This window comes from Geotrypetes seraphini, chromosome 4 (assembly GCF_902459505.1).
Source record: "Geotrypetes seraphini chromosome 4, aGeoSer1.1, whole genome shotgun sequence".
Lineage (NCBI taxonomy): Eukaryota > Metazoa > Chordata > Amphibia > Gymnophiona > Dermophiidae > Geotrypetes > Geotrypetes seraphini.
This window is the reverse complement of record NC_047087.1, coordinates 177,880,712-177,908,051: the sequence shown is the minus strand read 5'-3', so window position 1 is coordinate 177,908,051 and position 27,340 is coordinate 177,880,712. Positions and strand designations below refer to the sequence as shown.

General features: G+C 47.7%; 1 protein-coding gene across 1 annotated transcript; it reads left to right on the top strand.

The window, feature by feature from the left end:
- Positions 1-626: 626 nt before the first annotated feature.
- Positions 627-26,226, top strand: GINS3 (GINS complex subunit 3). Its single transcript, XM_033942885.1, has 3 exons — positions 627-917; positions 10,433-10,666; positions 25,559-26,226. Exons 1-3 carry the CDS (start codon positions 750-752, stop codon positions 25,787-25,789), a joined length of 633 nt encoding a protein of 210 aa, XP_033798776.1. The 5' UTR covers positions 627-749; the 3' UTR covers positions 25,790-26,226.
- The last annotated feature ends 1,114 nt before the right edge of the window (positions 26,227-27,340 follow it).

Here is a 27,340-nt window from a genome sequence, read left to right as displayed (position 1 = left end):
GCACAGCTACCCCTGGTGGTTATTGGCTTTCACCTACAATTGCGCTGGGAAACTATTTTCTTTTTATTGTATATAATGTTCAGTATTCTCACTAGCAGTCATTTTTATATGATTTACTATTACAAAATTCTTAGAAATGGTATTTACGATTGCTACACTTAAAATCATATCTTAAGTGTCTTTCTTGACTAGCGGCACTGGCAACTTTTCGTTAAGCACGCCTAAAACCTTTCCGTGAAACATCAAATTATGACACGCCTTAGAAGGGATCAGATAACAAAAGCCGCTACAGTACCCAAAAAGCCGCCAGTGGTAATAGAGGAAATAAACAGGATAATAATAAAAGAGCAGGGATATTAACTAGTAGTCTATTAACCATATTTTCAGTAGTTTGCAAACATCCTGCAATAAATAGAACACAGCAAAATAATAAATATGAACCCCACCCCTAATTATCCAAAATAACACATCAGCCTCTATCACCAGCAGCATCCACAAACATGGTTAAAAAAAACATTCCCATGGGCCCTCCCGTCTCTATGTCCAAATATTTTTTTTTTTCAAACCCCATCTTTTGCGCGAATCGATGACGTCCCTATTCGGTAGCATCAGCGTCTGGAAAGTGACGTTAGTGATTCGGTAGATGACGCGCCTGCGCACTGACGACTTCGTTGTCCGGCGGCAGCCCTGGTACAGCCCCTCCCCCTGCGCGTGACCTCGAGGCGGTAGTTTCGAGTGTCCGTGCTGCTATGTCGGAGGGTTATTGCCCGGTGCCCCCGGGATTAGGGCGCGAGGAAAACTTGCTGTCTTTGGAGGATGTCTTGATGTCTCAAGAGAAGTTGCCTTGTCGCACCGAGAGCAGCCTGCTCCGCCTGGGCTTCCTGGAAAAGAGTGGTGACAGCGAGAACATTCCGTTGGTGAGAGCGGGGAGTAAGGAGTTGGGGAATAATTTGTCGGGTGCTTAAACTGCTGGGATATTTACGTTCTGGGTAAAGTAGGTTTCGCTTGCTGACGGATCCTAAAGGTGAACCATCGTAAACCATGCCAAGGAGTGGGATTTTTCAGGGTATAAAAAATACTACTACTGCTATTAATTATTTCTATAGCGCTAACAGTCATACGCAGCGCTGTACAGAGTCACAAAGAAGACAGTCCTTGCTCGAAAGAGCTTACAATCTAAACAGACAAGACAGACAAACAAACGGGATGTCATGAATACAGTTAAGGAGAATGGTTAATCTGGCTGGGTTGGAGGGCAGTGGGGAGTAGGGTTATGGATTGAAGGCTATATCAAAAAGTATTGTTTCCTATGCAAACAGCTTAGATGCCTTGCAAATGGGTTAAGTATCCCAATGCCCCTTCTCTCCATTTTAATTCTGCAAGCAAGTTGAAAAGATGTCTTTTCAGCTGCTCTGCATTAGATTTTTTTATTTTTGTATCTTAATCTAATCTTTTATTGAGGCTTCCTTCTGCTAAGAGGGTCCCAGTAGTCCTGAAACAGCTCTGCCTGGGAGAAGGGTCAGACGTTTGGGTCTGTAGCCAGGAGGGTCATACTTGTACTTGCCTGGCTGGCCTGCATAACACTTGGGATAGGGTTACCAGACATCCATAAAACCCCAGACACGTCCTCTTTTTAGAGGATTATCTGGGGTCCCAGACAGACTTGGAAAGCCCCAATGAGCTTTGGCTTTGGAGAGCATCTGAGTATGTGCTGATGATGTCGCACACATCCATGTATGCTCCAGGCCCTCCAGATGTGGCCGGAGCTTGTCGGAAAAGAAGGGGAGGTTGTGAGGGTGGGGCCATGTGTCTGGATTTTTGCGACCTGAAAAATGGTAACCTTAATTTGGGAGATCAGGGTCAGATCCCCTGGGTGTGATGCTTGCCCCTTCTGAGTCAGCCTACTGAGTCAGGCGCTCAAGCACAGGCTAGTTTGACTCTGCGACTGGACTGGAGTCTTGGCTGAGGTTGGCTATGCCCCCCCCTCCCCCGATGAATTATGTGGAAGAATGAGGGATCAAGGGTTTCAGGTTTTTGGAACCGGAATAAAAGGCAGCCTGAAAAGACAATCTGCTAGAGCCACCCCTTTGCTTGTCTGAGGCAGAAGTTCCCTTTTCCATTTCCTCTGCAGTAAGAAGATGATGCAGGCATAGCACATGGCAAGTCTGTGAGAATAGCTCATTACATGTGAAAATCGGGCTATGTCTTATTTTAACAAAACTAAGGTTATGCCAAGGATTCCTCACTTCTAAAATCCTATTTTGAGTGATGTTGGTCTTAGTTTTGCTCCCATGGGCTGTTTAATGGCGCCAAAATGCTGCCATGGTGGGTATCTTGGATTTACCAATTTTATTTTAAAAGCCTTCTGCTTCAATTTTGGTGGAAATCAATTATGGAATCCTCGGGTGGTTTAGACACCATATCATGCCAGTTTTGAAATGGATGTTCAGCTGAGGAGCGTCCTTGTCCCGCATTCAGTAGGGCACGCAAGGGGAGGGTGCAGAACCCATGGACTTAGCCCCCTCTGGTCACTCCACAGGTCATGAGGAGCAGAAAGCTTGAGATCTGGGTTGCAAAGCCCTGTTAGAGCCTGTAAACTATGACACTGCATCGTCAGTTAAGCGCTTCTGTACAGATGCCCCTGACCCGGAAAGGAGATGTGGTAGATCAAATTATATAATAATAATAATAACTTTATTTTTGTATACCGCCATACCCCGAAGAGTTCTAGGCGGTTCACATTAGTTAGCCAGAGATTACAAGTGGTTACATATACAAAGTAGCTATTCTCTCCTTCAGCTCACAAAATACCAAAGAACCGATCTTCATTCACAAGCTTCCTTCTTATTTCACATGAACCTTTAAGAGTCCTAAGATCTTCCTCTCAACATCTTCTTCATACACCGTCCTTGAAAATCATTAGTACACGTTGGACCATTTCATTCGCAGTAACGGCCTCCACAGTATGGAATTCCTTGCCAATTCATATCAGGGCTGAACAAAACTTAGATAAATTTAAGGGAAATCTAAAATGCTACCTCTTCCATAAAAATTGGAATAAAAACATACATATTTGCCTCCAGAACATCAGCACCTGGCATAGGAAAGCCTAGTAGAGCTGCACATAGGTGGCTTAAGTAGTCTGGGTGGTGGACTAGTGAACCATAGAGAGGAGGACCCAGGCCCATAAGCCACTCTAACCACTGCATTCATAATGGAAAATGTGAGTCCACCAACCCCCTACTGTACTGCCATATAGGTGGCACCTGCAGCCATAAGGGTTATTGGGGTTGTAGAAAGGTGGGTGTAGTAGGTTTTGGGGATGTTTGAGGGGACTCATCATGACCTGCAAGGGAGTTGTGGTGAGATGTTTGTGTGGCACTCTTTTGGGAAGTTCACAGCAGTGCCCTGTAAGGTGCCTCACTACTTTGTTCCCATGTCTGGATGGCCAGTCCATCACTTTGCTGGCCCCTCCCATGTCCAAAAGGTCTTGTTCTAGGTGTTTTGGATTTGGATGACTTTTTGGACGAGAATGTGGTATAAAGATAGACGTACTAGTGGTCTTGGACGATCAAATGCCTGAACGTAGAAGTAGACAATTTTCAGGAAAAAAAATGTGTGGACATATTTTTCGATAATGGATGGGCAACTAGCACCCTAGGCCAAATCGGACTTAGACATTTGTTTTGATTATATCCAGAGTGTATGAAGAATTATATACAGTGGTACCTCGGATTACGAGTGTACCGTTTTGCGAGACGAGCAAAACATTCGCAAAATCGGTGCCTCGGAATCCGAGCGTGCCTCGATTTGCGAGCGCCCCCCCCCCCCCCCCCAATGATCCGGCACTCCCCCCCCCCCCCCCCCCCGCCGCGACCTGAAGTCCCCCAGACCCACCCGAACCCGTTTCTTACTTTCATCTGGCCTTGGCACCGGCATGTCCTGTGCGTTGGTGCTGGTACCCGAAGATTGGCCTCCTCTTCTGTGCTGGACATTGAGCATCTGCGCATGCTCAAGGCCTGCGAGTTCACGTTCTCTCCGAGATTCTCAGAGATCTCGGAGAGAACGTGAACTCACAGGCCTTGAGCATGCGCAGATGCTCAAGGCCCAGCACAGAAGAGGAGGCCGATCTTCGGGCACCGGCACAAACGCACAGGACATTCCTGTGCCGGTGCCGAGGCCAGATGAAAGTAAGAAGCGGGTTCGGGTGGGTCTGGGGGACTTCAGGTCATGGGGGGAGGGTGTCGGATCGCAGGGGGGGCCTTCGGGGGGAGCAATGCCGGTTCTCGTGGAGGGGGGATAGAGCAGCGCCGCTGGCCTCAGGGGGGTGGGAACGTATCAAAGCGAGTTTCCATTATTTCCTATGGGGAAACTCGCTTTGATATACGAGTATTTTGGTTTAGAGCTTGCTTCTGGAACGAATTATGCTCGTAAACCAAGGTACCACTGTATTGCTATAACACAAAGGTTTTTCCTTGACTTGTTTGTTTTGCTGTTTTGATTGTTCAATGGCAATATTAAACATGTTTGTTTGAGATTTCAGAGCAGAACAAAGTTGTAATTCGAGGAGTTTCCCCATACCCCAGGGGTGCCCAATACGTCGATCGCGATCGACCGGTAGATCGGGAAGGCAACGCGAGTCAATCGCGGAGCCCATCCTGGACTCCGTGATAGACTCATGTTGCCGTCCCGATCTACCTTGCCGATCAGCTTTCCTCTCCCCGACGTCCCCCACCGCTGCTCCAAGCTCTTCCCGCAGAAGCGTCGGACTGACCAGCATTCCTCTCCCCGACATCGATTCTGACATCATCGAGAAAGTTCTGGGCCAGACAATCGCTGCCTGGCTGGCCCAGAACTTCTTCTCTGACGTCAGAATTGGCGTTGGAGAGCGGAATGCTGCTCAGCGCAATGCTTCTGCAAGGAGAGCTTGGGGTGGCGGTGGCTTGGGGGCCTGTTCCCTGATGGCGGCGGCGGCAAACCTAGTGGCTTGGGGGAGGACAGGGAGACAGAAAGAAGAGGGCAGGGAGACAAAGAAAGAAGTGAAACAGAAGGAAAAATGGAACAGAGACAGAAAGAAAGGGGGCATGAAAAGAGAAATAAAGAAAGGGAGACAGAAAGAAAGAAGGGGGCAGGGAGAAAGAAAGAAAAAGTTGGAGGAGAGGAAGCATACAGGAAGCTGAAAGAAGGGAAGAAATATTGGATGCACAGTCAGAAGAAGAAAGTGCAACCAGAGACTCATGAAATCACCAGACAACAAAGGTAGGAAAAATTATTTTATTTTCAATTTAGTGATCAAAATGCGTCCATTTTGAGAATTTATATCTGCTGTCTATATTTTGCAGTATGGCTCCCTTTTATTTAACCGCAGTAGCGGTTTTTAGCGCAGGGAGCCTATGAGTGTCCAGAGCAGCATGGGGCATTCAGCGCAGCTCCCTGTGCTAAAAACTGCTATCGCAGTTTAGTAAAAAGGGAGGAGATATATTTGTCTATTTTTGTATGGTTGTTACTGAGGTGAGATTGCATAGAGTCATCTGCCTTGACCTCTTTGAAAAAACCCTGGAATATGAATGATAATTAACATTTTCTCTGCTTTTCAGTGTGCTTTGTATTTTTTTTTTTTTTTTTATTTTATTGTTGGTAGATCATTTTGACTTGGTCATTTTAAAAGTAACTCGCAAGCCCAAAAAGTGTGGGCACCCCTGCCACACCCTTTCACATGTGTTTCTATATGGATCTATCACCTGCTTTGGTTCAAACTGAAGGGGGCAGCAGAGCCCTCTAATGAAGGAGGAGAGATTAAAAAGCTGGAGTGGATGCTTTCTCATGAGCATATGGATATTACCAATCTGTCCAGAATGACATACCTACCATGTCTTATATTAATTTTTGGTCAAAAAAACGCATTGGGGCTTATTTTCAGGGATGTCTTATTTTTTTCATGTACAACAATCATCTCTCCCTTCCTTTCCTCCACCCCAATTCTTCGGTGGGGTTCTGCTGCACCTGGGGATGGGAGGGAGGGATAGAAAGAAGCTGCACAAGGGAATGGGCGAGAGGGGAGGAAAGATGCTGCACAAAGGCTGGGTGGGGGGAGGGAGAAAACGCTGCTGCCACAGCTGCTGTAAGAGGCCTCGGAGTGGAGGTATGTCAGGTCTCACCAGGGTGGGAGTCGCTGAACTGATGACTCTGGCGAATCGAGCAGCACTAGTATCGGGGATGGAGTCAGAGAGTGTTGGGGACATTTAGGGGGTTGGGGCCTTCAGGAGTCGATCTTAACTAGGGCATATTTTTGGGGTAGGGCTTATATAGGAGCATCTTTAAAAATCATGTTAGTGCTTATTTTGGGGATAGGTCTTATTTTCAGGGAAACAGGGTATCTACAAGTAAAGATATTAGCAAGTAAGAACTTAAGGCTAGATTCATTAAGCCAGGGGTGTCCAATGTCGGTCCTCGAGGGCCGCAATCCAGTCGGGTTTTCAGGATTTCCCCAATGAATATGCATTGAAAGCAGTGCATGCAAATAGATCTCATGCATATTCATTGGGGAAATCCTGAAAACCCGACTGGACTGCGGCCCTCGAGAACCGACATTGGACACCCCTGCATTAAGCCCATCGATCATGTCCTGACCCCTTGCGACCTTTCTCCTGAGCGTATCCACGTCCGATCCACGCATGCAAATGTAGGTAGGCAGGGATTCACTAAAAAAAATTAGGAACACCGACTGGGCTGGCCGATCAACAAAGAAGCGTATCAACAAGGGATCAAAGAGGAAAAAGAACAAAGAACCAGCGTGGTTCACTGTAGAGGTGAAAGAAGCGATCAGAGACAAGAAAACTTTGTTTAAGGAATGGAAAAGGTCAAAAACGGACAAAAACTAGAACAAGCACAAACAACATCAACACAGGTGCCATAAGGCGGTAAAAGGGGCCAAAAGAGACTACGAGGAAAAAATAGCCAAGGAGGTGAAGAACTTCAAGCCGTTCTTTTGATATATTAAGGGGACACGACCCACGAAGGAAGCGGTGGGACCGTTGGATGACCATGGAATAAAGGGAGCACTAAAGCAGGACAAAGCAATCGCCGACAAACTGAACACATTTTTTTGCATTTATATTTACCAAAGAAGATTTACACAACATACCGGAACCAATCAGGCTATATGCTGGAAACGAAAACAGAAAGCCGACTGGATTGACAGTCAGTCTAGAGGAGGTGTGTAGGCAGATTGATAGGCTTAAAAGCAATAAATCCCCGGGACCGGATGGTATCCATCCAAGGGTCATCAAGGAACTGAAAGAGACCATAGCTGAACTGCTTCAACTAATAGCCAATCTGTCGATCAAATCGGGAAAGATTCTGGAAGACTGGAAGGTGGCGAATGTTATGCCGATCTTCAAGAAAGGTTCGAGGGGAGATCAGGAAACTACAGACCGGTGAATCTGACCTCGGTACCGGGAAAGATGATAGTCACTTATAAAGGACCGCATCATTGATCACCTTGACGGACACGGGCTGATGAGGACCAGTCATCACGGTTTTAGCAAAGGCAGATCGTGTTTGATGAACTTGCTACACTTCTTTGAGGGAGTAAACAGACAGATAGACAAGGGCAACCTGGTCGACATTGTATATCTGGATTTTCAGAAGGTGTTTGACAAGGTTCCACATGAACGACTACTTCGGAAAATTGCGAGCCATGGAATCGAGGGTGAAATTCTCACGTGGATTAAAAACTGACTGGAGCATAGGAAACAGAGAGTGGGGGGTAAATGGACAATACTCGGACTGGAAGAGTCACCAGTGGGGTGACGCAGAGCTTGATGCTTGGACCCGTGCTCTTCAACATCTTTATAAATGATCTGGACATCGGTACAATGAGTGAGGTGATTAAATTTGCGGACGATACAGTTATTCAGAGTAGTGAAGACATAGGAGGATTGCAAAGATCTGCAACGTGACATAATCAGGCTTGAGGAATGGGCATCAACATGGCAGATGAGGATCAACGTGGATAAGTGTAAAGTGATATATGTAGGTAACAAAAATCTCATGCACGAATACAGGATGTCTGGGGCAGTACTTGGAGAGACCTCCCAGGAAAGAGACTTGGGAATTATGATTGACAAGTCGATGAAGCCATCCACGCAATGTGCAGCGGCGGTGAAAAGGGCAAACAGAATGCTAGGAATGATAAAGAAGGGGATCACGAACAGATCGGAGAAAGTTATCATGCCACTGTACTGGGCCATGGTGCACCCTCACCTGGAGTACTGTGTCCAGCACTGGTCACCGTAAATGAAGAAGGACACGGTACTACTCGAGAGGATCCAGAGAAGAGAGACTAAGATGGTTAAGGGGCTGGAGGAGTTGCCGTACAGTGAAAGATTAGAGAAACTGGACCTTTTCTCCCTCGAATAGAGGAGATTGAGAGGGGACATGATCGAAACATTCAAGGTACTGAAGGGGATAGACTTAGTGGATAAAGACAGGTTGTTCACCCTCTCCAAGGTAGGGAGAACGAGAGGGCACTCTCTAAAATTGAAAGGGGATAGATTCTGTACGAACGTAAGGAAGTTCTTCTTCACCCAGAGAGTGGTAGAAAACTGGAACACTCTTCTGGAATCTGTCATAGGGGAAAACACCCTCCAGGGATTCAAGACAAAGTTAGACAAGTTCATAATGAACAAGGAGTTACGCTGGTAGGACTAGTCTCAGATAGGGTGCTGGTCTTTGACCAGAGGGCCGCCGCGTGAGTGGACTGCTGGGCATGATGGACCAGTGGTCTGACCCAGCAGCGGCAATTCTCATGTTCTTATGTTAAGCGACTGCTGGGGACCAGTCGCTCATGTCTCTGCTGCCCTGCCTCTCTGGACTGACAGCGCACAACCCACCCTCCATACCAGAAAAGCGGTGCACACAGGGAAAGGTGCCCAATTGAGCCCAAGTTCTTGAAGTAAAAAGAAAAGAGTACAGCCCTGTGAGAGGCCTGGAGGACCTTCAAGTGCTTGTAGTGCAGGATAAAGCCAGAGTTGCCAATAAATAAAAACGAACAGTAGTAAATAGAAAACAGTATATACGGTGGTCAAGCCCAGCGTCACATATAGGAAGGCACAGCTGGAGAACAGAGGGGCAGGGAGTCATTTCTCGCTGTGTCCCACTGAAGAGCTGCCATTTCAGGCTGGCTGAAGTTTTGCTATTTGTGGCTGACTCTTTTCATCTTGCTGAAAGAACTTCTGTGGTAACTCCGTGACAGCAAGCAACAAAAAAATAATTCATTCCGACTCCGTGGTTTTAACCCACAGGTTTAAAGTAGAGCTGCACTACAGCGTGTTCTGTTAAGTTCTGGAACACGCCGCAGTGCAACTTTGCTTTAAACCTGCGGGTTAAATGGGCTCGCACTGCAGGGAAGGGTGGCAGAGAGCAGGAGAGCCTGGGCGAGTAAAAAAGTAAAAAAAACCCACAAAAAACGGACAGCAAACGCATGCGCAGACCATCTGCAGGCAAAGTAGATGGTCTATGCAAACATCAGGATCGCTCTGTATCGAACCATGTCGGTGAGGGATGTGCCTCCGATCGCCCCCATTTGCATGAAGAGGGTTGGTGAATCAGTCGGCCTGCCACGGATCGCCAACGGATCGGGTAAGATCGGTGGATTTAGTGAATCTAGGCCCTAATCTCTTTATTGAGATCGCATTCTGAGAATGACCTCAAGATGGTTAAATTGTTCCTTATCTTAATTTTTTTTTCTCAGGCCATACTGTTCTTGCCCTTCATTCATCAAAAGGTGCATTTGTTGGTTTTACACCTCTGATGTTACAATGGGTTTAGATTTATCCTCGCCTTGTATGTTGAGGTTGCTGGATCTGATATCTGGAATTCTATACCAGTTGTGCTTTGTTTGAAGAACCATTTTTTTATATCTTTCCAGAGTCTTAAAATCTCTATTTTTTGAACAAGGTTTTGGCTATCTTGATGGATTTACTAGCAGCTTTTTTTCTTTTTTAATTCTCTTATGCTTATTTTTAATATTAAGTTGCATTTAAATAGGAGTTCTAGGGATGTGGGGGCAAGGAAAAGGCTACATTGGAATGAAATTGATGTGGATGCACATAACAACAAGCAGTGAAACCTGGGTACAACAATGTCATTTCTGAATGCCATGGTGAAACGGCATCCAAAATTTGCTAACTTCTGTTTCTGTCATTCTACAGACACCAAACAATTATAAATTGGTGGACACAAATAGTTCAGTTCAGGATGTAGGTTTGAAAATTATTATATTTAGAATGACCAACTAGCTATCATTCACATAAATTTTAAATTAAAAGTGCTTACATATAGTTCTTAGAGAAAAGGTTGCTGATTTGGCATATGGTCTAAAATTTAGTTAATTTTGAATTTAGGATCAATTTGTCCTCTTTGCACACAGGGCTCAAAGATGGAACTGCCACTTTGGTTGGTGAAAGGTCTGTATGATCAAAAGCGACGAGTTCTTTCGGTTGAGTTGCCCAAGATTTACAGAGAAGGCTGGAGGACTGTGTTCAATGCAGATGCCAATGTGGTCGACTTACACAAACTGGGCCCACATTACTATGGATTTGGATCTCAGTTGCTACACTTTGAAAGTCCTGAAAATCCAGAAATTGCAAAGACTATATTGCAGGTATGTATTTTGAATATAGGAATGCTTAGAGATCAAAAACTGCAGGCTTCACAATACAGATTCCAGTATAATAGGAATGGTATGCTGAACCTTAGGGTTATCCATGCGTGCTTGCGAGCATTCTGCTGATGTCAATCACAGCTTTCCAGTTCCTCCTCCTTATCCCTAGTCTCTGCTGCCCCTTTCATTTCTTCCTTCTGCAGTCGAGCATTAAGAACATAAGCAATGCCTCCGCTGGGTCAGACCTGGGGTCCATCGTGCCCAGCAGCCCGCTCACGCGACAGCCCAATGGGTCCAGGACCTGTGCAGCAATCCTCTATCTATATCCTTCTATCCCCTTTGCCCTATTACATCCTCTGGAAGCGCTTTCCAGGTGTCCACCACACGTTGGGTAAAGAAGAACTTCCTAGCATTTGTTTTGAATCTGTCCCCTTTCAACTTTTCTGAATGCTCTCTTGTTTTTTTATTTTTTGAAAGTTTGAAGAATCTGTCGCTCTCTACTCTCTCTATGCCCTTCATGATCTTGTAAGTCTCTATCATATCCCCTTTAGTCTCCTCTTCTCCAGGGAAAAGAGACCCAGTTTCTCCAATCTCTCAGCTTATGAAAGGTTTTCCATCCCTTTAATCAGACGTGTCACTCTCCTCTGAACTCTCTCGAGTAACGCCATATCCTTCTTAAGGTATGGCAACCAAGATGCAGATGCACCATCACCCGATACAGTGGCAGGATAACTTCTTTCGTTCTGGTTGTAATACCCTTCTTGATTATACTTAGCATTCTGTTCGCTCTCTTAGCGGCTGCTGCGCACTGTGCCGTTGGCTTCATTGTCATGTCCACCATTACCCCCAAGTCCCTTTCTTGGGTACTCTCATTCAATAACATCCTTCCCATCGTATAATTGTACCTCGGGTTTCTGTTTCCCACATGCAATACTTTACATTTCTCAACGTTGAACTTCATCTGCCATCTCGTTGCCCATTCCCCTAGTTTGTCTAAGTCCCTTTGCAATTCTTCACAGTCCTCCTTTGTCCGAGCTCCACTAAATAGTTTAGTGTCGTCCGCAAATTTTATTATCTTGCACTTCGTCCCTGTTTCTAGATCATTTATGAATATATTAAATAGCAGCGGCCCGAGCACCGAGCCCTGCGGAACACCACTCGTGACCTTCCTCCAGTCAGAGTAGTGGCCCTTCACCCCTACCCTCTGTTTCCTACCCTCTAACCAGTTTCTGATCCATCTATGCACGTCTCCGTCCACCCCATGGTGTCGTTCTGATTAGAGAATGACATGGGGACAAATTTGTCCCTGCGGGAACTCAATTTCTCCACTCCATCCCCGCCAGTGTTTTCGCTATCCCTGTCCCATTCCTGTAAGCTCTACCTTCACCGCATAAGCTTCTAACACACATGATTTTAAAGTGTTTAAGGCATGAGCTTGCAGGAATGGGGCAGGGACAGGAAAATGAGTTTCCGCAGGGTTGAGGAAAACTTGTCCCTGTGTCATTCTCTAGTTCTGATCTACTCCCTTTATTTCTTTTTTTTTTTTTTTAATGGTGTTTTTCAGTAGTATGTGGCTCCAGGACCGGCTGTGCCTGTTTGGAGAGGAGCAGACGGTCGACAGCTGGCAGGTGACCTTTGGAGACCTGTACAGCCAATCTGCTTAATATTTGTAGAGCTCAGAGTTCTGGGCCCTCAGCATTTGCTCGCTTCCTTGACTTGGTCAGGAGCTTGAGCGCAGACTGTTAGGCATCAGCAGTGTCCTTCGGGGTGCTCACGGTGTTGGCTGCAGTTTTGCACCCCCCTTCTCTTTTCATTGTTCTTTGAATTGAGGCAAAAAATCCCTCCAGAAGAGTGGTCTCAAACTCAAACCCTTTGCAGGGCCACATTTTGGATTTATAGGTACTTGGAGGGCCTCAGAAAAAATAGTTCTTTAGCACTCTCCAGACCAGTAGAGGTTAATCTTTACAAATGGGTATATATCCAATCATGACCAGCAGGTGGAGACTGAAAACAAAACTTTGGGACAGTATATACTATCCTCCCTTCTCTATTTCCCTCAGTCTTCTTTCAGTCTCCAGCAGGTGTTGATGTGATCTGTACCCATCTCCCTTGGTAGGGCTGTTGGAACTTGTTTAGGGGGTTTATTGTCCCTGTTTTTGGCCGGACGGAGCTTGGGCGGACCCTGTTTGGGGGTTCGTCCGACCTCGGGGGTGTCAAACCCGGCGGGTCTCGAGCGGGGTCCCTCCCCCCACTTCCTCCACCTCCCCACATTTTTTTATAGGAGCCTCAGCAGTAAGCCTTGCCCCCTAAATCAAGCAAGGCATATTGCTTCGAGAGCCTGTGGAGTCTGTTCTGTAAAAAAAAAAAAAAAAAAAAATCCTGAGGTAGTGCTGGTCTGGAGGGTTGTTTCCCTTTAAGAAAACTGTATTTTACTGTATTTTTTCAACTAACCGGCACTTTTTTACAGCTAGGTCGCGTATGGAGCAATGAGCACTTCTAAAGGGAAAAATTGCTCATTGTGCTCCAGACGCGAGGCACTCGCGGCCGGCCTGTGCAAGCGGTGTTCAGGCCGGTGCGGTGGAGGAGCTCCGTCGGCAGCGGCTGCAGGCGCCCAGAGCTCCCCGCCGATGGTGCCTCGCGAGTCGGCAGGGAACGGTGGGGAAGCCCGGTCTTCTCCGTCCGCCCACGGAGGGATTCCCCGAGCCGCCGACGGTCGGGTTTTAGAGGATTCCCTCTCAGCTGATTTTTTGACAGCTGATGCCGGCTTGCCTGCTTTAGCGGCTGAGACTGTTCAGGTTTCTCAGCCGCTTCAGGCTATGGAGGGAGCTTTTTTGGCGGGAAAACCGCCATCTTCTCTGTCTGGCCCCTCCATTTTGTCTTCCACCTCAGGTGACCTTCCCCCTGTTTTGACTATGCAGGGGCAGGTTTCTGCTGGGTCCCCTGCTGTGGCAGGGAGTCCCTTGGGACCCTCGGGGGGTTTTTCTCCCGATTTCTTTTTTTCTTTATGCAGAGCCTATTTTCAGGCGGCTGGGGGTCCCGGTTGCGCCCAGGGGGTTTTGGGGGGTGGGGTTTCCTCCGCGCTCCCTGCGGCTTTGCCTCTCTCGTCTGGCGTGACGTCCCCTCCGCCGCCTCCCTTGTCCAAGCGTCCGCGGGTGTCGTGGGACGAAGATTTGTGGTCGGAGGAACGTGTCGGTCTGGAGGAGGACCTGGACCCTTCTGAGGAATTACAGGACCCTCTGAAGGGGACAGAAGCTGGCGGCGGGTTGTCGGGTTTCCCGTTCGTCGGTGAAGAGGCGTCCGTGGTGCGCCTTTTTCAGAGAGATGAGCTGCCTGACCTTATTCAACAGGTTTATTCGGTTTTGAGGACGCGCCGCTGGAGACTCCGCGTGTGGGGGACCCTCTGTTACGGGGGATCCGTTCCGTTTCCCGCTCTTTTCCTATGCATCAGGATATTCGGGATATTGTTCTGGAGCAGTGGAAAACGCCGGAGACGCCGTTTCGGCTGGCGCGCAGCATGGCTCGCCTGTATCCCATTCCTGAAGGGGATCGGGCTACGTTAGCTTCGCCAGTCATGGATGCGGTGGTCTCGGCAATTTCCAAGCGGCATACCGTGCCTGTTGAGGGCGGTTCTGCCTTGCGGGACTCTGAGGAGCGCAAGTTGGAGAACATTCTTAAGCAAAATTTTCAGGTTTCTGCTTTTGGGGTCCAGGCGGCTATTTGTGGGGGACTGGTCGCTTGCGCCGTGTTTCGGTGGGCGGAGCGTGTCTTGGATCGAGAGTCTGATGACTGGTCTCTGGTGGATCAGGAGGTAGCGAAGATTGAGATGGCTGCCTCTTTCCTCTCAGATGCTCTATATGACTTGGTGCGGATCTCGGCTAAGTCTATGGCTTTTGGCGTGGCCGCAAGGCGTGTGTTGTGGCTGCGCGCTTGGGCGGCGGATGCTGCGTCCAAAGCTAAGCTTACTAAATTTCCCTTTCGGGGGTCGTTTTTATTTGGAGAGGACTTGGATAAGTTGATTCAGACTCTGTCGGACTCGAAAGTTCCCCGTCTGCCGGAGGACCGTGCCCGCCCTGCGTCTCGGGGTGGTGCGGCCCGGGGGCATTTGCGGGAATTTCGCAAGTATCACCCTGGGCGTGGGGCTGCTTCTTTCCAGTCTCCGGGGTTTTCCCGGGGTCGGTTCTTCCAGCGCATGCAGCCCTTTCGGGGGGCCCGTCGGGGGGCAGGGAATCCCTCCGCTGGTTCCCCCGCTTCCCGTCCTGCACAATGACGCCTTGCCGGCGCCCCCGTTGGTTCCGGTGGGGGCCCGGCTGCGCGACTTTTTCCCCAAATGGGCCGAGATCACGTCCGATCAGTGGGTCCTGGAGGTGGTGCGGGATGGAGTTCGCCCGCTCTCTGCCGGATTTTTTCCTCGCTTCTCCATGTCAGACTCCTGGGAAGACGCAGGCTTTTCGCCAGACCCTTCAGCGCTTGCTAGATCTCAGGGCAGTTGTGCCGGTGCCCCCTCTGGAGTGGGGCATGGGAAGGTACTCCATTTACTTTGTGGTGCCCAAGAAGGAGGGGACCTTTCGGCCCATCCTCGATTTGAAAGGGGTCAACAGGGCTCTCAAGATTCCCTCTTTCCGTATGGAAACTCTGCGGTCGGTCATTCTGGCGGTTCAGCCGGGGGAGTTTCTCACTTCTCTCGATCTGACGGAGGCCTACTTGCATGTTCCCATTCGGGCCTCTCATCAGCGTTTCCTGCGCTTTGCGATCTTGGGTCGGCACTATCAGTTCTGTGCGCTTCCTTTTGGGCTGGCCACGGCTCCCCGGACGTTCACCAAGGTGATGGTGGTCGTCGCGGCAGCCTTGCGATCTACTCCCTTTATTTCTTTTTTTTTTTTTTTTTATGGTGTTTTTCAGTAGTATGTGGCTCCAGGACCGGCTGTGCCTGTTTGGAGAGGAGCAGACGGTCGACAGCTGGCAGGTGACCTTTGGAGACCTGTACAGCCAATCTGCTTAATATTTGTAGAGCTCAGAGTTCTGGGCCCTCAGCATTTGCTCGCTTCCTTGACTTGGTCAGGAGCTTGAGCGCAGACTGTTAGGCATCAGCAGTGTCCTTCGGGGTGCTCACGGTGTTGGCTGCAGTTTTGCACCCCCCTTCTCTTTTCATTGTTCTTTGAATTGAGGTAAAAAATCCCTCCAGAAGAGTGGTCTCAAACTCAAACCCTTTGCAGGGCCACATTTTGGATTTATAGGTACTTGGAGGGCCTCAGAAAAAATAGTTAATGTCTTATTAAAGAAATGACAATATTGCATGAGGTAAAACTTTATAATTTATAAATCTTTCCTTTTGGCTAAGTCTTAATAATAATATTGTAATTTATAGCTAAAGAGACATATAATCAAAAAACTGTTTTATTTTACTTTTGTGATTATGATAAACATACAGAGAGCCTCAAAATAGTACCTGGCGCCCGCGAGTTTGAGACCACTGCTCCAGAACCAGCTACTCTTTCAAGGAATTGAAGCAGGCTGCAACACCTTTTCCCCTGCACATGGTCTGTGAGTACAGGCTATGACAGCCTATGGAGAAAATTGGAGGGGGAGTGGGTGGTCAATGTTTTGACTTTTTCTACAGCAAGAGCATTGTTCCCCTCTTCTAAAATCCTGTAGCACCTGGTAGACTGGTATAGTCCTTACGAATGGGTTATATACCTCACTGCTACCAGCAGGTGGAGACTGAGAACAAACTTGTATATCAGGATAGCTTCCCTTCTTGCAATTCAGTCTTCCTCACTCTCCATTAAAGCAAGTGGTAAGACTAATTCGGCTCCCCTCTTAGTACTATTGGAATTTTGTTTTGGATTCCTTGGACCGCTGATGTTCAATGTCTTTATAAACGACCTGGAAATGGGAACGAAGTGTGAAGTTATAAAATTTGCGGATGACACCAAACTGCAGCAGGGTTAGAACTGCGGAAGAATGTGAAGACCTACAAAGGGACCTAAACAAACTGGAAGAGTGGGCAAACAAATGGCAAATGCACTTTAATATAGAGAAATGCAAGGTCATGCATATAGGGAAAAAGAACCTGATGTTCAGTTACAAAATGGGGGGATTAGGACTAGGGAAAAGTAACCTTGAAAAGGACGTGGGTGTGCTGGTGGATACAACTTTGAAATCAACGGCACAATGTGCAGCAGCCTCAAAGAAAGCAAACAGAATGTTGGGTATTATTAAGAAGGAAGACCAAGACGAAGGAAGTCATCATGCCGATGTATCGTGCGATGGTGCGCCTGCATCTGGAGTACTGTGTCCAGTACTGGTCACCGTTCCTCAAGAAGGATGTGGTGATACTTGAGAGGGTCCAGAGAAGAGCGACGAAAATGATAAAAGGTATGGAAAACCTTTCATACGCAGATAGGTTGGAAAGGCTGGGGCTCTTCTCCCTGGAAAAGCGGAGACTCAGAGGAGACATGATAGAAACCTTCAAGATCATGAAAGGCATAGAGAAGGTAGAAAGGGACAGAGTCTTCAGACTATTGGGACCCACAAATACAAGGGGGCACTCGGAGAAACTGAAAGGGGATAGGTTTAGAATCAATGCTAGGAAGTTCTTTTTCGCTCAGAGGGTGGTGGACACCTGGAATGCGCTACCAGAGGTTGAGATAGGACAGAGTACACTACGGGGTTTCAAGGAAGGATTGGATAAATACCTGAAGGATAGAGGGATTGAGGGATACAGATAGAGGTTGAGATAGGTCATAGAAAGAGTATAGATAGAGAGAGAGAAAAAAAAAAGGGATTACCGTATTTTCACGCATATAACGCGCACCCGTGTAAAACGTGCACACGGGTATAGCGCGCGGGGAACACAAATTTATGTTTAAAAAATTTAATATAGCGCGCACACGCGTATACCGCGCATGCTAAAACCTCCTCCCGCTTACTCCGAACCGGCATCCTCCCCCCCCCCCCCCCCGCTCGCTTACCCGCGTTTTACAACTTTTTTTTTCAATCCGATCCGGCATCCCCCCTGCGAACCGGCATCCTCCCCCCTCGCTCGCGTCACCCCCCATCCCCCGCGATCCTACATCCCCCCAGCACCAAACATCTCTTACCCGATTGGGCACCGGCACCAGCACCAATGCACAGGACGTGCCAGTGCCCGAAGATCCTCCCTCGTTGGTTTGGGCTGGGCTGGGCTGGGCGGTGCGATGCAGGAGAGATAATCCTTCTTCCTGCGGATCCTCCCTCGTTGGTTTGGGCTGGGCTGGGCGGTGCGATGCAGGAGAGATAATCCTTCTTCCTGCGCCGGGCTGGACTAGGCTTTGAGCATTTGCGCATGCTCAAAGCCTTCTGGTCTCGCTCTCTCCGAGATTCTCTTCTCGGAGAGAGCGAGACCAGAAGCATTTGCGCATGCTCAAAGCCTTCTGGTCTCGCTCTCTCCGAGATTCTCTTCTCGGAGAGAGCGAGACCAGAAGGCTTTGAGCATGCGCAAATGCTCAAAGCCTAGTCCAGCCCGGCGCAGGAAGAAGGATTATCTCTCCTGCATCGCACCGCCCAGCCCAGCCCAAACCAACGAGGGAGGATCCATAGGAAGAAGGATTATCTCTCCTGCATCGCACCGCCCAGCCCAGCCCAAACCAACGAGGGAGGATCTTCGGGCACTGGCACGTCCTGTGCATTGGTGCTGGTGCCGGTGCCCAATCGGATAAGAGATGTTTGGTGCTGGGGGGATGTAGGATCGCGGGGGAGGGGGGTTGATGCGAGCGGGGGGGGGGAGGATGCCGGTTCGCAGGGGGGATGCCGATCGGATTGAAAAAAAAAGTTGTAAAACGCACTCACGCGTATAACGCGCAAGGTTATGCACGGTTTGTAAAATCGTGTATAACGCGCGCGTTATATGCGTGAAAATACGGTATAGGGCTTAGACAAGGATCACCTTACAGGCTATAGGCCTGATGGGCCGGTGCGGACTGCTGGGCGCGATGGACCTCTGGTCTGACCCAGCGGAGGCAACTTCTTATGTTCCTCTTTTGTGCCAGATAGAGCTTGGACGGATCCTGTTTGTGGATCCTTCTGACCTCGGGGGTGTTAAACTCGGCGGGTCTCGTGCTGGGTCCATCCCCCCACCTTCCTCCACCTCCCCACATTTTTGTAGAGGTGCCTTAGATGGCAGCCTGGCCCCCTGGTTAGTCAGCCCTCCAGCTCTGAGAGCCATGGAATCTGTTCTGACTAAGTGAAGAAAAAAAAAAATCCTGAGGTGTGCCGGTCTAAAGGGCTCAATTCCCTTTAAAACTGCCATTTGTATTGGTTTTTTTCTCATCTAACCAGCACTTTTATTACAGCTAGGGCGTTTTTCAGCACAGTGCTCATTGTGCTACAGACGCGAGGTACTCATGGCCAGCCTGTGCAAGTGTTGTGCAGGCCGGAGCGGTGGAGGAGTCTCGTCGGTAGCGGTTGCTGGCGACCAGGGCACCCCGCCACATGTACCTCGCGAAGGATTCCCTTACTGCTGGAGCGGCTGGGGATTCCCTTTTCGCGTCGGTCGGTTCCTCGGTCTCAGCGTCAGGAAAGTCCCAGGCTTTTTGGACACGACAGGCCACAGGAGCTCCGATTTTGGTGGTTTCAGGTCCAATTTCGACGGGAACCTCCTCCTTCATTTCTGTTACCTCAGGTGACCTCCCTCCTGTTCTGAAAATACAGGATAAGGTATGGCAGGGTCTCCTATTGGGGCAGGGAGTCCCTTGGGGCCATTGGGGGTTTTTACCCCTGAATTTATGTTGGCACTATGTAAAGCTTATGTGCTGGTGGCTGGAGGTTCCGTGTCCACTCTGGGGATCTCGAGGGAAGGGAGGGTTGCCCTCGACATCTTCCCCGGTGCAGCCCCATAGAGCGGCGGTTTTGCCCTTCTCTACTACTCTCTCATCCAAGCGCCCGAGGATGAGGATTTTTGCCCAGAGAAGCAAGATAGTATTGATGTGGATCTGGACCTTTGGGGAGATTACCAGGATCCTCTTGAGGGGCCGTATTCCTCCAGTGAGGGGTTCGAGCACCCCCCATCTGGCGAAGATGCGTCTGTTTGGTGTGCATTTTTCAACGGGAGGAACTTCATGAGCTAATTCTTCAGGTCTCTTCGGTTTTGCAATTTGAGGACAGTGTCGGAGCCCCCGTGTATGGTGGACCCCTTGCATAAGGGGATTCGCTCTGCTTCCTGCTCTTTTCATATGCATCAGGATATTCGGAACATTATGCTCGCATAGTGGCAAATGCCGGAAGCTCCCTTTCGTTTTGTGCGCTTCATGGCCCGCCTGTATCCCATTCCTGAAGGGGATAGGGACACACTGAAGTCGTCTGTTGTGGATGTGGTGGTCTCGGCCATCTCTAAGAGGCATACCTTGCCTGTTGAGGACGGTGCGGCCTTGAAGGACCCGGAGGAGTATAAGTTGGACTCCCTCCTTAAACAGAGTTTTGATGTGACAGCTCTTGCGGTCTAGGCGGCAATGTGTGGCGGGCTGGAGGCTCGGGCGTGTTTTTGCTGGGCCGAGCATGTGTTTGAAAGTAAATCTCAGGATTGGGAATTGCTAAACTAAACTAAATCTTAGGTTTGTATATCGCGCCATCTCCACAAGCGTAGAGCTCAAGCGCAAGGTGCAAAGATTGAATTGGGTGCTTCTTATCTTTCAGATGCTATGTATGACATCTTGCAAGCTTCTGCCAAATTGTTGGCATTTGCAGTGGCAGCTTGCCGTACCTTGTGGCTTCGCGCATGGTCAGCGGATTCGGCATCCAAAGCTAAGTTGACAAAGTTTACTTTTAAAGGATCTTTCTTGTTTGGTGAGGACCTGGACAAATTGGTTCAGACTCTCACTGATTCTAAAGTGCTTTGTTTGCCTGAGGATAGGCCTAGGCCGCTAGCTCGAGGTGGGGCTACTCAAGGGCGTGATATCCGCCTCTTCCACCCTGGTCGAGGGGCTACTTCTTTTCAGTCTCATGTGCTCTCTGGAGGCAGGTTATTCCAGCACATGCAGTCCTTTTGTGGGGCCCACCGGGGTACGGGTAGCGCCCTTGCTGGGTTCCCTGTTGCCCATCCTGCCCAATGACTCCTTGCCAGCGCTCGTCTTGGTTCCGGTGGGCGCCCGGCTGAGGGATTTTTATCCAAAATGGGCAGACATCGGGTCCGATCAGTGGGTTCTGGAGGTGATTCTGGACGGTTATGCTTTGTAGTTTGCCCGTTCCTTGCCAAACCATTTTCTCGCTTCTCCCTTTCAGATGGCATGGAAGCAGCAGGTCTTTCGCCAGACCTTTCAAAGATTGTTAGATCTCCACGCAGTAGTTCCAGTTCTCCCGCAGGAGTGGGGCACAGGTTGGTACTCGATTTACTTTTTGGTGCCAAAAAAAGAAGGGACCTTTCGGCCCATCGTGGATTTGAAGGTGGTCAATAGGGCCTTCCTTCTGCATGGAAACTCTGCAGTCTGTAATTCTGGCGGTTCAGCCAGGAGAGTTTCTGACCTCTCTAGATCTGACCAAGGCCTACTTGCACATTCCTATTTGGGCCTTCCATCATCGCTTCCTGCACTTTACGATCTTGGGGCAACACTATCAGCCTGGCCACAGCTCCGCAGACGTTCACCAAGGTGATGGGGGTCGTTGTGGTGGCGTTGCGAAAAGAGGGCATTCTAGTTCATCTCTACCTGGACGACTGGTTGATTCGAGCGAAGTCGTTCCAGGAGTGCACCCGGGTCACGGCTTGGGTGGTGGAGTTTCTGCAGTCGCTGGGATGGGTAGTCAACCTTTCCAAGAACTGGTTGTTTCCATCTCAGTGCCTGGAGTATCTAGGAGTGCTGTTCGACACCTCCTTGGGGAAGGTCTTCCTTCCGGAGGCCTGGGTAAGCAAATTGTAATCTTAGATTCACCTGCTTATACTGTCCCGGTATCCTCAGGTGCAGGATTTCCTCCAAGTCTTGGGGTCGATGGTGGCTTCCTTGATGTAGTGAAGTGATCGCGGGCCCAAATGCGTCTTCTTCAGTATGCTCTTCTTCGGAGGTGGTCGCCTCAGAGTCACAGTCTGGATCATCCTGTTCCGCTTCTGGGCTTGGCTCGGTGCAATCTTGGTTGGTGGCTCCAAACCTTCCAGCTTGTTCAAGGGATGAGTCTGGACCAGCCACAGTGGATGGTGCTGCTCACTGATGCCAGTTTTCTTGGTTAGGAGGCTCAGTGTCTAGGTCACTCGGCTCAGGGCACCTGGTCCACGCAGGAAGCTTCTTGGTCGATCAGTGTCTTGGAGACCAGAGCCATCTGTCTGACGCTGTTAGCCTACCAGGCTTTCTGATGGGCAAGTCAGTCAGGGTTCTTTCGGGCAATGCCACGGTGGTGGCCTATGTCAATCATCAGGGGGATACCAGGAGCACTGTGGTGGCACAGAAGGGGGCTCTGGTCATGGTCTGGACGGAGTTGCACCTTCAAGAAATTTTAGCCTCCCACATAGCTGGAGTGGAGAATGTTCAAGCAGACTTCCTAAGTTGTCCCTTGCTAGATTCGGAGAATGATGTCTAAGCCCCGTGGCCTTTCAATTGATAGTGCAGTCTTGGGGTCAGCCCCTCATGGACCTGATGACCACAAGTGTCAACGCCAAAACGCCCCACTTCTTCAGTCGTTGCAGATGCTCTGGTTCAACCATGGCCAACGGAGGGGTTTTTGTATGTGTTCCCTCCGTGGCCATTAGTGGGCAGAGTTCTTCTCCGCATAGTTTGTCATCTGGGCCTGGTGGTGCTGGTAGCTCCGGACTGGCCCAGGCGGCTGTGGTACGTGGATCTGGTGAGGCATCTGGTGGCAGATCTTCTTCCTCTCTTGGACAACCTTCTGACTCAAGGTCCCATTCCAATGTTCAATCTGTTACTCTTCTGTCTTATGGCTTGGCTCTTGAAAGGGATTGCCTAGGTAAGAAGGGGTATTCAGATAAAGTGATCTCAACTCTCTTGGGGTCCCGGAGGCTTTCCACCTCTCGGGCTTATATGAGGATTTGTCGTGTATTTGAGGAGTGGTGTACTGTGTGTGGAGTGGTCTCTTTTCGCGCTTCTCTACCTACCATCTTAGAGTTCTTGAAAGATGGCCTGGATAGGGGACTGGCTTGGTTGTCTCTCCGGGTTCATCTTGCGGCCTTGTCAGACTTTTGTGGGTTGTTGAAAGGTCAGCGTTTGACTGCCATTCCTGATGTGATTCACTTCTTGCGGGTGGCCAAATTGCTCAAGCCTCTCGTACGACCCTCTGTTCCTTCTTGGGATCTAAATCTGGTTTTGTCAGTTCTAGTGCACCCTCCCTTTGAACCGTTGGGCGACTGTTCTTTGAAGGACCTTACTCTTCTAGCGGCCTTCTTGGTGACTATTACTTCTGCTAGATGTGTTTCTGAGCTACAGGCTTTCTCTTGTAGGGCTCCCTTCTTGGAGTTTTCTAGGGAGCAGGTTGTATTGAGGCCTGCTTCTTCCTTTCTGCCAAAGGTAGTTTCTCCTTTTCATGTCAATCAGGCAGTAGTCCTCCCAGTGTTGGGTAGCCGGGAGGGCTCTTTCGAGCAGAGACAGTTGCGCAAGTTGGATGTCGGTTGGGTCCTTCGCTCTTATGTGCAGAGGACCTAGGAGATCAGGAAATCCGATCATCTCTTTGTCCTTATAGCGGGTCTTCGTAAGGGGGATGGCGCTTCTAAGGCTACTATTGCGCGTTGGATCAAGGAGACTATTGCTTCCGCTTTATCTTCTGAAGAAAAGGTCTTTTCCAGAGTTTCTCAAAGCTCATTCCACTCGGGGTCAGGCAGCTTCTTGGGCTTCTCTAATGCCTCCAGTGGATATTTGCAAGGCTGCAGTTTGGTCTTCTCTGCATTTCTTTGTCAGACACTACCGTGTGGATGTTCAAGCGCGTCCGGACACAGTATTCAGTGAACATGTTCTGGTGTCGGCCCTTCAGAGGTCCCACCCTTAATGGGTACATCCCATTTGTAAGGACTATACCAGTCTACCAGGCGCTACAGAAGGAGAAATTAGGTTCTTACCTGCTAATTTTCTTTCTGTTAGTGTGTAGACTGGTATAGTCCCCCACCCTGTCTGTCTTTGTGTGGTGATTGCAGGTTTTTGTTTTGCTCGATTGCAGATTTTGTTTTTTCTGCGGGTTCTAGAATTTTTCTAGGTCTGGGGAGAATTAAGAACAGTGGCTATGGCTCAGCTGGTGAGCTGTGGGGATATTTTCTATACCAGGGTTTAGTTCTACACATGTTCCAACAGTTATTTACCAGTGTTTGTTGTTTTTACACTCTTGCTCGGAGTGTGTTTTACTGTTTTCAGTTGAAGTCTTTCCTAGGTTCTGCTTGGCTATTTGGCAGACTGGATTGCAAGAGGGGAATCTATCCTGATATACAAGTTTGTTCTCAGTCTCCACCTGCTGGCAGCAGTGAGGTATATAACCCATTTGTAAGGACTAAACCAGTCTACAGCCTAACAGAAAATTAGCAGGTAAGCATCTAATTTCTTCTTTTTGGTCAGCCCTAAAGTGTTTTAAAGCTGATTTTTTGGCATCAAATCGCTGCTGCATTGGCCATGTTGGATTTCCCAATTTTTTTTCCCTAAGTTCTCAAACTCCATTAAAACGCCTTGTTTTGCCTCAAATTTTTTAGGAATGGAGTCCTCTGACCCTAATATCCCTATATCATGCCTTATTTGTGCTAGATGGGCAGCTGAAGAGTGCCTTTGAACCATGTGTTGCGTGTCACAGTGAGGAGGAGCGGGAGCTTTGGGCATAGCCTCCCCGCAGGCCACTAGAGCTGGAGAAAGGCAGATAAACTAAACCTTAAGCTTATATACCGCATCTTCTCTATAAATATAGAGCTCAACACGGTTTACAAAAATTTAAAAGGGAAGTACAGTGGAAGTTGGTGGTAGGGGGAAGCGGAAATTTACATGATATGAGCAACTGGATATCATCTGCAACTGGTGACTAAACAAATTGATAATTTAGAAAAGCAGGACTGAGATCCATTGCAGAGTGTGGCAGATAAGAATGCATGATCCCACAGGGTTTTGTTTTTAACTATGTGGGTTCTAAAACATGTCATCCTTACCCCCCCCCCAAATATCATCCTGTTTCTTCCTATTTCTCGGTTTCCCTAAGAAAGAAAGATTTTAGAAACTGGGTGAAGGGTCAGCAATACGGTTTGACACAACTTCCTTTTAAGTGGCAAAGGAAAATAACTTTGGCATAAAGTACTAATAATGAGCAATGTAAGAACTGGGACATCACTGCCCTCTTGAATATGGTATCTTTTTTGGAAAGGACATTTTGAGTTTCAGTTGAGCTGAAACAAGAAATCATGAATGTTAGGAAGTGAAACAAGAGAGTTTCTCAGGGGTGTGGTTACTAGTATGGCTGTCTGTTTTTTTTACTTAAGTAATATACCTGCCAATGAAGTATATTAAAGGATACTACATGCTTTGACCAATAAATTTCATAGTGTGCCCATTTCAGCATTTTATGTAGTACTATAAATCAGGGTATAGTTGGTTACTTACTTGAGATAGGTGATCTTATTTTTCACTAATATCATTAGGCAAAGCAGGCCTGGAAAATTAATTTTTATATAAAAACAAAATGAATTAAATAACATAGATGATTTCATTTTGCAGCCATCTTGCACTGAAGTGGATTTGGGAATAGTTAACCAGAAAGGTTAGCATAAAGCCAAAAATCTGCCAGAACAATTACTGATATCCTCCACTGTGGTGTTGGAAATAAAGCTACTGACCTGAAGTCAAGATTTCTGGTCTGCTGCATTGCCAGAATATAGACAGTCATTTGACTGGTATTTGTTGAAGGGGGGGGGGGGAAGGGGTTGTAGTTGTAGATACTCATATAAATCTTCTTTCTTAGACATTTGTTGGACGTTTCCGGCGCATCATGGATTCCTCCCAAAATGCATACAATGAGGATACCTCTGCTTTGGTGGCAAAGCTGGATGAACTAGAACGATCCCTATTTCGAGCTGGACAGAAGGGACTCAATGACTTCCAGTGCTGGGAGAAGGGACAGGCATCTCAGATCACAGCTTCTAGGCTGGTACAGAGCTATCGGAAGAGGAAATTTACAGATATTGTAGGTTGAGAGGAAGATGGCAAAACCCACCCAGAATAAATGCAGTGATGACCCATGTAAGCAGATTTCTGCTGTAATATGGGATGGGTATTGTGCCTTGATACGATTTTCTTCCAGTCTTATGTACTATTATTCAAAGAGCTATTTTAAAATAAGACAACATGATTATGAAGAGGAGAAACTGACAGTGGAAGCAGATTGGTCTATCAGGCAGTGCAAAGCATGGTGAGGATTAGAACTAATGAGTTCAAGCAGCAATAGTAGATTGAAGGTGGTATAAATCTTTTCCATTTTATAATTAGTAATCTTATTAAGTTCTCTGTTAGCAGGATCTGCGAGTTGAGACAAATTATTTTCTGATGTATTTTTTAATTGAATTAAGTTTTAGTATTAGTTCTCATAATTGCTATTCTGAATAAATGGCTTATATACAGATTGAAAATGCCCTTCTGTGATAACTGATTTGTTGGTTTAGTTGCTTATAGGAGTTAGCCTAATAACATGGGCTACAGTGCAACAAAGGTGTGATCTTATCTTTGTGTGCCCTTAGTAAATCACCATTGCTATGAGTAGCAAGCAATGATTTTTAGCACTAAGATTCAAATATGAACATTCCATTGTAGCATGCATATCTTCCACCAGTACAGGCTTTGTGTGTGGTAAAATTCATTTTACTTTGATTTCCTTTTAACAGTTTATAGTTCAGAGATCAAAGTTATAATTATTTTGTGTACTAGTGAATATACTACAATGGAACACTGGCAGATCTCTAACCGGAAGTTTTCAGATGAACCAATACCCAAATATAGCAGTGTTACCTTTTGTGTTTTTTTTAACTGCTTTCTAAAGAAGGCCACTTCTTGGGGCTAGCTTAAGGAGTTGTGGCACCTAGAACTAGCTTTCCTGTGCCCCATCTTGAGGTCATTCTTGCAGTAGAAACAGATAATCAGGGCTCATATCAAAATGGCCCCAGACCAGAAGGAAGCAGGTGCTGTAGTTTAAATGCTCAAAAAAGAAGGGTCAGTGAAGTGAAATATCTCAGTCCACACTATGTAACTTAACAAACTATTTTTCACTTAAATATCATGGTGCATATTAACTGAGAAAGGAAAAAGCCTCTTAGAGTAGACAGAGCTCTTATTGCTTAAGCTCCATGCTTTTTCAATGATAGCAGCAAAAAAACCTTCCTAAAATCAACTTTAACATTATTTCCAAAAAGATTATATGGTAAAGCACTTATGTTTTGCAAAATGAAGAGCACTTGGAATAAAAAGATTAGGAAGCATTGCATTTTTTGATTCCCCGAACAGTGGTTTTGATATTGTGAAACGCATTGGAAATAGCTTTAGAAGCTAATAACTTTTGCAATTGTGAAACTCTAAGTGGTTTAACAATTTGGTTTCTAAAAAGATAACATATATACTCGAATATGTTGAGACCCCAATTTTTCCCCCCAAAAGGAGGAGAAATGGTTGACTCGAATGTGTCGGGTGGCTTAAAATTAAAGTGCCCTGTCCTGCCAGGATATGCACCCAGCCCCCTTCCCTCCATCCCCTGCCA